Consider the following 12,479-nt stretch of genomic DNA (forward strand, 5'->3'; position numbering starts at 1 on the left):
GCTGTTATTCACACATTTTGTTACCAAGAAAGTTTGCCTAGGAAGAGAGTATCAAAATTCAGGTTTATGAAATCAAGATTATGAGGACTATTTATATGCCACTTAAAGTAAGGTCTAATTACTTTTTTATAAAAGGAAGGAAAAATCTGAATTATCTCAGAAGTCACATGGTTGGCATTTTTGGAATTTTCAGAGATTTGCAGAGCCCTTGTGGAATTACTGTCTTTTGAGAAGTGTTTTGATTATCTGTTGATTCGTTTAACAAATACTTATTGTGACCCTGCTATAATGCCACAGCCTGTTTTTGGCACTGCAGTTGAAAAAAAGACATAGTTCCTACTCTTAGGGAACTACATATGTTAAGTGGGAGAAAGTAATACATATGTGATGAGGGAAAGGATGTGTTGCTTTTTTATGTAGAGTGGGGTTAAAGGAAGCCTCTGAGGGTTAACATGTGAACAGAAATGTGAAGAAGGCAAGTGACTGAATCATGAAGATACCTTGGGTAAGAACATTTTAGGCATAAGGAACAGCAAGGCAAAGACTCCAAGGTAGAAGTGATTCTTGGTTGAGAAAGAGAACAACATGGCTGGAGCAGAATATTTGGGGAAGAATGTGGTAGGAAATGAGACGGATAGATACCATGTGGGATTTACCTAAGGGTTTTGAGTAGGACAATGAGTGACATGAACTAAGTAAGACAATCTGACTTAAATTTGACTAAATTTGCTTCATTTCTGTGTAGAAGAAAGACCTAAATGGGGAAGAGGAAAGCAAGGGTAGAAGCAGGACGACCATCTTTAGTAATCTAGGTAAAAGATGATAGTGGTTTGGATCTTGGCAGTGAAAGGCCGTGTTTTGGATTCCAAATATATTCCAGAAGGAAGCTATACTCACTACTATACCACCAATGCTGGATTCTGGATATACTCTGAAGTTAGAACTAAAAGGATTTTCTGATAGATCATCTGCAAGGTGAAAGGGTCAAATGTGGCACCAAAATTTATGGCCTATGCATCTGGTTGCATTTGTAAGGGCAAATATTGGGGGTGGGGGAAATCAAGAGTATAGATTTGGCTTGCTAAGTGTAGGATACCTGTAGACATCTCTGTGGATATGTAGAATGGGTCATTACATATTTAAGGCTGGCAATGAGTGGATATCTAGGTTAGAGATGGGGTTCTGGGCAAATAAGGAATATTAAAAGCCTGTGTGTCTGTTTCAAGAAGTAAATGTGGGTAGAGAAGCTCAGCGACATTCATAAGCTGAGGAGGTAAGAAGGAGCCTGCAAAAGAACTGATACAGGAAGATGAAATGAGAGTAGTTTTAGAAGGAAAGGGAAGAAGAAAGTGTATCTGAAATGGAACACATTATTCCTATCATGGTACTGATAGGCTGAGCAAAATGTGGTTTGGAAATTGTCTGTTTGGTTTGTCAAGGTGAAAGTGATTCATGAGTGGTGGGTTGGAAAGATTGATGAGAGGGAAATCAAGAAAAAATGGAGAAGCAAATATAAAAAAAAAGGAGAAAATATAAACAAATCTTTTAAGGATGCTTTCTATAAAGATCATAGAGAATTGAGCAGTAACTAGAAATGGATATGGAGGCAAGAACTGGAGAAGGATAAAACATTTATATTGCTGATAGTGATGATCAAGTAAGAGGGTAAAGAATTTGATGAGTCAGTAATAGATGGAATATGGGAGTGGTGACCTGTATAAAAGGGAGAGGAAAAGAGTTATTTACTGCACATAGAAGTAATATAAAGCTCATTTATAAGAAGAGTATATGGATTCAGGTTTTAATAGTAAGCAGATTTAGTGGAACATAAAAAAGTTCTCTTCTGACTATTATTTCCTCTGTGAAATAGGAAGTAATATCATCAGCTCAAGGGTGAGGACTTGGGAGGAGGAAAGAGGAATAGGAATGAAGAGTGGGAAGGGAATACAGTAGAGAAATATTACCAGGCAACACTAAGTTTCCACTTTTAGGTTGTTGATCACGAAGCGGGTAGCTTGGTGTAAACATTGCTAGTATGTTCTACTGCCTAGGTATACACATTGAATAAAATGAAAGTTGAATTTGGCTAGGCTGGGGATTTTGCTGGAAATATAGTGGGGGGAGGGTTTGATAATGGAGTCTAAATTAAGAGGAGAATAATTTCATGGAGGAGGCTGAGAAATAGTAATAAGGTAGTAAGTTCAGTGGACTTTTTAGATCTCCATGGGATCAAACTTGTAGGAAGCCTTGGGAGGCCTCATGTGTTGGCAGTTGTGATAGGAGTGGGGGCAAAGTGGCCCTGAAAATAGGAAGGAGGAAGGATCTTTCCAGGTGTACAGGGACCTTCTTCATTTCTACATCTAATTAGGTTAATTTTTAAAACACTCTAGAAAGAGTAAGGAGAGTTGGTAATAAAGTCTTTTGCCAACTTATTTATAGTTTTATATTATATAGTAAGTGTTTGACCTCTGTGAAATGGATTTTGTTTTAACCTTAATTTGTTTTTTAAATTTAGCATTTTATATTTTTTCATGATTTATGCTATTCACTTACTAAATTTTTGTCTGTAAAACTTCATAATTTGTATGTTATCATTGTGTTCTAAATAACATTATTTTTAAAAATTTTAAATAACATTTTTTGTTTTTCTCGGCAGGCACTATTTCATGGAAAGTTTATTGATACTGGTTTCTCTTTACCATTCTACAAGCGTATGCTAAGTAAAAAACTTACAATTAAGGATTTGGAATCTATTGATACTGAATTTTATAACTCCCTTATCTGGATAAGGTTTGAAGATATATTTTTTCAATAAGGCATATTCTTGAAATCCATTTAAATATTTTGTTAATTAGTATGTATGTGTATATATGTGTACATATATGTATGTTATTTATTTCTCCCAGAGACAACAACATTGAAGAATGTGGTTTAGAAATGTACTTTTCTGTTGACATGGAGATTTTGGGGAAAGTTACTTCACATGACCTGAAGTTGGGAGGTTCCAACATCCTGGTGACTGAGGAGAACAAAGATGAATATATTGGGTAAGATTATATATCTGATTGAGCTCAATTTCTAGAATTTAGAGAACACATTAAAACTAAATCCTGTATCTTACCCTTAATTTTATCCTTTTCTCACTCCTTTGGGATGTTTTTCCTCAATAGTACCAACATTCTTGAAGTAAGAGAGTTATATGACAACCTTCACTTTCCCATTGGAATTTGCTGTAAGCATTCTGCCTTTGACCAGATCAAAAATTATAGAACATTGATGCTGAAAAGTGCTTGACAAAGACTGTGAAGCCCCTTCTTTTTAGATAAAGGGAGACTAAGGCTCTGTTAAGTTAGGAACAAAACCAAGTTTGGAACCCCAGGTTTCACTGTCATTCTATTCCATGTCACTTTTCCATTTTTAATACCAACGTTTCTCTTGAATTCCATAATCCCATACCATCCCAATTTTCTTTCCTTTCTCTTGTTGGTTGTTTTCTAAACTTCCATTTTCTAAATGTGGTTGTTTTTCTAAGGCTTTGCTTCAGCCCATTGCTCTCAGTACTCACTACCATAGCTTCAGTTTTCAATTTAAAGAAAAAACTGAACTTTAGAACAATGTTCATTTGCCAGTCAGATAAATACAAACTGTAAGGAAAGAACCAGGCTGTAAATATTTTAGGCTGTAGACCACATAAGAGTCTTACTACAACTACTCAGCCTGCCGAGTAAATATCATGGGCACTGAAATTTTATTTCATATACGGATAATATGGATGGTGAGAAATAGTACCTAGATGGGAGCCTAGAATTGTAGCCAAATTGCACCTTAATTTAGGAAAACTGTCTCAGTCTAAGAGATCTGAATTTTAGTCTAAGAGATGTAAATTAGAAATAGTTATCATAAACTAAGATGGTATGATCAGAATTATCTTTGGAAAGAAATTCTGGTACTTATGTTCAGGATAAATTGGGAGTAAGTTAGCAAAGGGAATGATTGGAGACCAACCTAGTTAAGAGGTTGTTTTAGTAACTTAGTGAGATATTATAGGTTTGAAAGGGGGGAAGTGCAGTAGAAATGATAATGACAGAATGGATTTTGGAGGCTATCACAGGACTAGAGTATTACAGATTAATAGTGGTTGAGTATATATGTGAAGGAAAGAAAAGTAAATGAAATAACTTGGTGATTAAGGTTTATGGGTTAGTAGACAGGTATATTGTGTTGGCAGGATGTCCAAGGACAAATGACTGTTTGTAAACATTTTACTCTTAGAAGGAAAGCAGAATTTGAGGATTTAAGGATTACTGGCTTTTCTGTGATAGCTAAAACTGAGAGTTGAAAATGTCATTTTTAGAGAGTGAATAGCTAAAAGAACAGAAAGCAGAGATCTGAGCAACACCAACATTTATGGACTGATGAACTAATGAGATATGAAGGAGTCATCAAAGCCCTATCAGAAATGACATTAATGGGCTCTAGAGGAACTGTGTGAGATTGGAAATGCTAATGTCTAGTGTTATTGGGTGTTCATGTAACATACTCAGAAGATATCTTGTTTGGCAGTGAGTTCCTTGGTGACATTTCCTGAAGAAATTGTTTTGGTTCTTGGGAAAAAGATGTTGGAAGCCAAACTACCATGGTTTAAAGTTAGGAAAGTGAAGACAGTGAGTCTGCTTTACTCTTATTAGTGTGGTGGTAAAGAGGGGGACAAAGAGTTGTTTTTAAAAAGAGTCACTGGGTTGAAGGAACACCTTTGTGGACAAATGAAAACAGTACTGGGCAAAAAGGGGTTAGTAACTGATGGAAACCAACTTCTACTAGGACACAGAAAGAGCAGTTCAAATGGGAAAAGCATGGACAAATTGTTTTCTGCTCATATCCACTGCTTCTCCTTATCAGGCAGTGTCTGCTGTTTCTCCAGAAGATCTTGCCAGACCTCTCTTCTTTTGGAAAGTTCTCATATAGATTGTGTCACTGACAGGTTTTCATCCTTATTTCTTTTTTATCCTATTTCTGTAATTTATAGCTACTTTAAAAATCTCTTCAGAATATTCCATTTCCATCTTAATTGATAATTTCTATTTTGGTTAGGAAATCTGTTCTCTATGTAAAGAACCTGTTCTCTGGCTTTAAACCTTCTCAGACCATAAGCCTATACAAACACACAGCCCATGGGCAGATTATTCTTGTGTGTCACTCAAGCCCCCCCTTGGCAAATGGATGGTGGAAGAGCCTGTTAAATGATTAGCATTCCCTTCCTGTGCCAGCACACAATATTTGGAGTTACTTGTCTACACATACCATTAATTAATGCTAGAACGATAGAGAACTATTTATTTGAAAGAAACCAATTTATTTAATAGCTTCTGGTGTCCTAGAACTGATTTCTTCATGGAAAATCATACTATTTACATACGTACATACACACATTGACATATATGTGTGTGTGTTGTATATGTATATGTAGTATATTTAGGAAAAGAGAAGGAATCTAAGAAGTTCTTGGTGCTTTTCATCCTTTAACTTTACATACAAATAACCTATTTTCAAATACCATCTTTATTTTCAGTTTAATGACAGAATGGCGTTTTTCTCGAGGAGTACAAGAACAGACCAAAGCTTTCCTTGATGGTTTTAATGAAGTTGTTCCCCTTCAGTGGCTACAATACTTTGACGAAAAAGAATTGGAGGTTAGGCTCTTTTATTTTGCTATATGGGAGAAGTGGCTGTTTTTGTGCTTATTTTTTGAGACAGAGTCTCTCTGTAGAACTTAAACTGGCCTCTAACTCATAATCCTCCTGTCTCTGCTGCCTGAGTACTGGGATTACAGGCATGGGTCACTATGCCTGACTTGTCTTTTGGACATTTTAAAAACGTAGCACAATCTTTGAATATACTCATTCGTCCAAATCTTTAGGTGGCATTAATCCTAGCATTGGGTAAGAGTTTTAATTACGTTCTCTTAAGCCATGTTGATGTCACATGCACAAAATCATCATTGTCACCTGTTAGGGGACATAAATAGCAATTTGAATATTATTAATAATTGGGGAAATTTCTGAAATCTCAGTTCATTAGTGTTGATTTTCCAAGATTAGATTTTTAGTCACGAGTTCTTACTGGTCTTAACTGTAGATTTGTTAGGAGTGTATCAGAAATTTTTTTTGTTGTATATGTGTGATAAAATACATATAAAATTTACCATCATAACCATTTTTAAGTGTGCAGTTTCCTAATACAAAATATAGTTACATGTTATGCATCCAATCTCCAGAACTTCTTCATCTTGTGAAACTAGAATTCTATACCCATTAAGCAACAACTTGTCATATTCCCCAGACACTGTCAACCACTATTTTATGAATATGACTGTACTTTTACTCTCTGTAAGTAAAATCATGCAGTATTTCTTTTTTTGTCTGCTTATTTCACTTAGTATAGTGTCCTCAAAGTTTGTTCATGTTGTACCTACCGTGTGTCAGAATTTCCCTTTTAAGACTGAATAATATTCATATGAATATATGTGTGTATATATATAAAATGAAAAATTTTAACCACATACCCATATGACCTCTATACTAAAAACCCAAAACAGTGCTCAGTAAAATTTAAGAAGACCTAATAAATGGAGAGATACATGTTATGTATTGGAAGATTCAATATTATTTAAATGTCAGTTCTCTTCTGTGGATTTAATACAATCCCAATCTACATTCTAACAGAATATTTTTGTAGAAAATGATAGCTGATTCTAAAATTGTGAGGCAGTCTAGAGGCTCTAGAATAGCCAAAACAATTTTTCGACAAGGATGTACTTGGAGGATTTACACAACTGATTTCAGGACTTATCTGTGAAGCCAGAGTAATTAAGGTAGTGTGGCATATGTGGAAGGACAGATCAGTGGCACACCAGAGTCCAGAAATAGATCCACACATACTTTGTTAAGTGACTTCCAACAAAATGCAGACATCTCAATGATGTTGGATCAACTGGATATTCATATGGAAGATTAACTTTGACCTTTACCTTGGCCCATAAACAAAGATTCATTTTAAATGGATCATTAAGTATAAATGTGAAAGCTAAAAAGAAAGCATAAATCTTGGTGTAGGGAAATGTTTCTTAGGGAGAACAAAAAGAATCAGTAATTGTAAAAGAAAAATACAGGTAGATTTGACTTCATCAAAACTAAAAACTTGTGTATAAGATTATCATTAAAATGAAAAAGCAACCTATACACTAGGAGAAACTACTGAAACAAAGGTGTTATATATAGAGTATATTTTGAAAAACTCTTATAACTCCATAAATGGCAAAAACATTTTAAAATGGACAGAGATTCATCTCAAAAAAGAAGATATATAAGCTGGGCATAGTGACGGTGCCCTAAGTCCTAACTTTGGGAGACTGAGACAGGGAAATCACTTGAGCCTAAGAATTCAAGTTGGCCTGAGCAACATTGGAAGACCCCATCTCAAAAACAAAAGAAGATGTACAGATGGCAAGTGAACACGCAGGTGCTCAGTAGTTACTTGGGAAATATAATTAAAACCAACTGAAATACCACCTTTGGGTATTGTCGATAGTTTCTTATAATGCTAAATGTGTATCTACTTTAATGCTCTAGCACATCATGAGGTGTTTACCCAAGTGAAATGAAATACATATTCTAACATTATTCATCAAACCCCAAAATTAAGAGCAACCTGAGTGTCCATCAAAAGTGAGTGAATAAACAAATTGTTACATGCTTATAATGGAATACTACTCAGTGGTATGAAAGAATGAACTATTGGTATCCACCATAACATGGGTGAACCCCAAATACTATGTGAGTGGTAGTAGAGGGGGCAGAAAAGTGTATGTGTATGAAATACATGACAGAATTTGTATATATGCGTATGACATTCTCAAAAAAGCCATATTAATGGTGAAATCCTTGATTACCTAAAGCCATTGATGGTTTGCCTACAAAAAGGGGCATAATGGAAATATTCTTGAAATTACTGCTCAAAGTTTATTTACAAAATAATTAATATGCCTAAAATAGTTTTTATTCCATACATAATAAATTAGGGGAGGCTTGAAAATTCTATGTGTACGTATTTTATTCCCAAATAGGCTGGATAAATGAATAACAGGAGGTTAGTATATTTTTTATTTTTTAAATATATAAGATAACATAGATTTGAAAGAAATAGAAAGTTATATTTGAAATTAATGAACAATTTAGAAACCCAGTTTGGGATATGGTTATAGAATAAAGTAGCTGTTTCTCTACTGAAACAGCTTTTCAGTAGAGATGCTTTGGAGAATAGTTACTCTAAATATTTTCAGTTTGAGTTCAGTAAACATAGGCAAAGTAAAATACCCAAGGAATCTTTTATGCTTTGGTGCCACAAATTTTGTTGGGCTTGCTCATTGTGATCTTTATTTGCCATGCATGTAGCACTTCACATAATTATGCTTTCTTTATTACTGTGCATCAGAAGAATTCCAGTCCTAATATTTCTCCTCACTAAGTCTTTGTTGTTACCTGCTACTGTGCTCATTTTCCAGGTTATGTTGTGTGGCATGCAGGAGGTCGACTTGGCAGACTGGCAGAGAAATACAGTTTATCGACATTATACAAGAAATAGCAAGCAAATTATTTGGTTTTGGCAGGTATTCCTTTATCTTTTTGAAACAGACTTCAAAGAAAATATTCTCTAGTGAAATTTAGTTTAAAAAAATGAATAGAATAAACATTCGTTAAAAGTATTTTCTATTTGCTTTTTTTTTTTTTGCTGTCTTTCTGAATGAAAGAATAAATAACAGTCCTTTTTAAGTTAAAATTTAAGAGTAATAGTTGTAGGCACAGCATTTTTTTCTAGTGGTATCAAAGATTTTCAGTGAATTCCACTTAATTCTAGAAGTAAATGAAGGAGTGTAGGTTTTTGTTGTTGTTTTGGTTTGGGGTGGGAGACAGGTTTTAGACATGGTCTTATTGTATAGTCCAGGCTGACCTGACTTTGCCTTCCTCCTTCCTAAGCTTCCTGAGTGCTGGGATAACAGGCATGCTCTGCCATTGCAGGAGTGTGTTTTTAATGAGAAAGTCAACACAGATAATTTACTTCCTTTAAAGGTGATAATATGCTAAGGAATTAATAATCCAGTGGAAAATGTCCAAGAATGCTTTCATTTATTTTTATTGTTTGTATTTTGGCTTAAACTGTAATAGAATAAGTTTCTGGCTATCCAGGTGTACCACATTATTCTTGAAGCACATTTTATTTGTTTTGTGTGTTTGAGAATTTAAAATTTCTAGTCCTGGAATGTTCTTCATATAATTATTCTACTAATTGAAATTCATTTGAGCAACTGATGATCAAACTTCAGGTTTACTTCTGCTTAACTGTTTAACACTTTCAGGCAAAAAGCTAGGATTTTATGTAACTAAATAAAGATTTTCCAAAAGCTGCATCTTTTCATAAGAAAAAGTATCATGAGTTTATTGCTTAATATTTTAAAGAAGCATAGACACTTCTAGAAATGTATCTTAAAATATACTTCAACATGTGCAGAATGAGATATACCAAAGTATTTACTGCAACCTTGCCAGTATACTAGCCAGATTTAAACAACCTAACATCAGGAGAATACTGAATAAATAAACTAACATTTTATTTTCTATGTAATATTCTAGTATATGAATATACCATTTCAGAAAAGGCAGAAAAATACCTAGCAGAAGGTAGAAGGAAGAGAGCTTAGCAGTTAGAAACCAAGCTGAGAAAGGTGCTTTTCACTCTATGTGTAACCTTTGAATTCTGTTACCTGAGATAGTAGGTAGGTAGATAGGTAGGTAGGTAGGTAGACAGATAGAGATGATAGATGATAGATAGGAATAATAGATAGACAGGAGTAAGTTGATTTTTAAGTCTAAAATACTTCAATTGCATTATATGCAGTATGTGCAGAGGTATTTGGAATCTTCCTTTTTAAGGTTCTTTACTAGCTTCATTGTACCTAATATTCCCTCTCGCTGGACATTTGTATTTACATAGCTAAGGATTAAGTTTAGGATCATATAAATCCAAGTGATTTAAAATAAACTGAATTGGGTTTATTTTAGGGAAAATGGTGAGGCTTACGATAGGCCTGATAAATAAGCCCTGTTTCTCATATCTTAATAGGATATACGCCTCAGCACAATTTTGTGAAACATTTTTGGTTAGGACTAGCATAGCATTTTGTCTTATATTTAGCTAAAGTGTACTTCATTTTAAAGACATATTTATACTCTCAAAATGCTCCCCAAGTTCTTTGCTTTGATTTACTGGAAATAGTCAAATCAGTATTTCACTATATTTCCCACTTACAGTCCTCTTTCAGAAAGCAGTTAGTCAGTGAGCCAGATAATTTTAGAGGAATTGTTACGTTGGTTTTTCCTGTGTTGGTGAGGATGAACACAGAATGTTCAGAAGATATTTATTAGGAGAAAATACCACAAACTATTGAGCATGGCAACAGGAAAGTGTTCATTTGTCTTGTGTAGCTTAAAAGAGTTAGGTGCTCAAGTAACAGACGTTTAGAGCTAACTCAGACTGCAAATGTTAGTTATGCCACTTATTAGCAATTTGAAAAGGGCAAATTAAACTCTGTAAGCCTTCGTTTTCTTACACGTGCAGTGGGGATGCTAATGATCATTCCTACCTCATAGAATTGTTGGGAGGTCTAAATGAATGGAAAGCATATGGCATAGTGGTTGGCAGAAGCCTTCAGTAGGGGATAGTTGTTACATTATAACCGAGCAACATCTACCCTAGTTATACCTTTTAGTGATGACCTTAGATAAGTGACTTAACCTTTCTTATCATTCCCTTACCTGTCTCATTTATTTCCTGTCTGTAAGATGGATGTAACAACCACAGTGGACAACCTATGGAGTTATTATGAGAGTTAAATAACCTTCATGGAGTACTTAGCGTACTGCCTAACCTGAATAAACGATAAATGCTACAATGACTTTGTCATATCTTTTGAACCAATTTAAGTGTTAAATATTATTTAATTTCTTCAACTGTATTTTCATTATTAAGAAGAGTTTATCATTTATATTAAATTTAATTTTGTTACACAGTTTGTGAAAGAGACAGACAATGAAGTAAGAATGCGACTATTGCAGTTTGTCACTGGAACCTGCCGCTTACCTCTAGGAGGATTTGCTGAGCTCATGGGTAAATGCAGTGTCCCTGCAGTTTTTCTATAGATAATTTTGTGATTATAATGGCTTTATGCATCTGGTAGACTTAAACCTATGGATTTTTATTCTAGGCTGTATGTCAGACTCTTAACAAAAAAGAAATATGAATGGTTAATATCAAAGGAAGATGTAAGAAAAAAATGAGCCTCTTTAGATAGCCTAGATGGCCATTGCTCTTCTCTCTAGGGTGATTGTGAAGGAAGCATGATTCTGAAAAAATAGTTATCTATCCAAGGTTGTACTTTTTATTGCTGGATCTCTGCAGCACTAAGAAACTTCTTCATGCAGAAGCAAGCTACACTGTGAATTTCTTCTTTAGTTTATTCTGTATCATCCATATGACTCTGTGGCATAGTCTGTTATTAAACTAGTTGGCAAAACCAAAAAGTTTAAAGAACCAAATAAATATTATTTTATTTTCCTGGTTTAGGAAGTAATGGGCCTCAAAAGTTTTGTATTGAAAAAGTTGGCAAAGACACCTGGTTACCAAGAAGTCATACATGGTAAGTTCAAGACTCCTAAATAGGAACGTGAAAGACCAGAGAATTTTGTTTTTTAAAAATCTTGTAAGATCCAGTGTAACTGCTTATTCATGAGTCAGAATTTTAATTTTGAGAATGATCAGTTAATACAGCATCCTATAACTTAACACTTTAGAATGAGTTCTTTTTAGTTAATAGAAATATTTGAGAAATGTGTACCACTGATTCAGCAAACACTTAGAGTACCCTGCTATATAAAGTAAGGTTGAATTGTTCCCTCCCTTTGAACTTTTTGCACTCCATGGTAGGCTGTAAAGACAAACAGGTGAACAAAGAAGTAACTGGAAATAAAGGGAGTGCTGTAATAAGGGACGACTGGAGGGCACCTACACTGGATTGGAGATTTCTTGGAAGGGGTAATGTTTGATTTAATACATAGTATGCTATGGGAAGAAATAGAGGAAGAGTACTCTTTGAACAGAAATGTTGAAGTAAGCAAAAATCCTGAAGGTAAGGAATAATTTTTCCAGGAAATGAAAGACAATTGATGTGATTGGAAGTTGGTAAATGAGAGGACATAAAAAGAATTTGGAAATGTAGGTAGGGACAAGAATGGTAGCTCCTTGTTGCCTATTGTAAAGAATTGGGATTTCATTCTAAGAAAAATTAGAAGCTTTTGGAGAGTTTTCAGTAACAAGTAATAGCATCCAAGAAGAGTCATCTGGCAACAGTGTAGAAAAGGAATTAGATA

At 34.5% G+C, this 12,479-nt stretch overlaps 1 protein-coding gene across 6 annotated transcripts in view; it reads left to right on the forward strand.

Annotated features, from left to right (window-relative positions):
• Positions 1-12,479, forward strand: part of Wwp1 (WW domain containing E3 ubiquitin protein ligase 1) — a 97,820-nt gene that overhangs the window by 77,972 nt on the left and 7,369 nt on the right. For all 6 annotated transcript variants that reach the window (XM_074068796.1, XM_020179173.2, XM_020179172.2 and 3 more), the window contains 6 exons: positions 2,657-2,790; positions 2,907-3,047; positions 5,570-5,690; positions 8,561-8,665; positions 11,124-11,220; positions 11,677-11,749. In XM_074068796.1, coding sequence (XP_073924897.1) covers positions 2,657-2,790; positions 2,907-3,047; positions 5,570-5,690; positions 8,561-8,665; positions 11,124-11,220; positions 11,677-11,749 — 671 coding nt within the window. The remainder of the gene's footprint in view (positions 1-2,656; positions 2,791-2,906; positions 3,048-5,569; positions 5,691-8,560; positions 8,666-11,123; positions 11,221-11,676; positions 11,750-12,479) is intronic.

The sequence above is a fragment of the Castor canadensis genome, chromosome 3 (assembly GCF_047511655.1).
Source record: "Castor canadensis chromosome 3, mCasCan1.hap1v2, whole genome shotgun sequence".
NCBI classification, from domain to species: domain Eukaryota; kingdom Metazoa; phylum Chordata; class Mammalia; order Rodentia; family Castoridae; genus Castor; species Castor canadensis.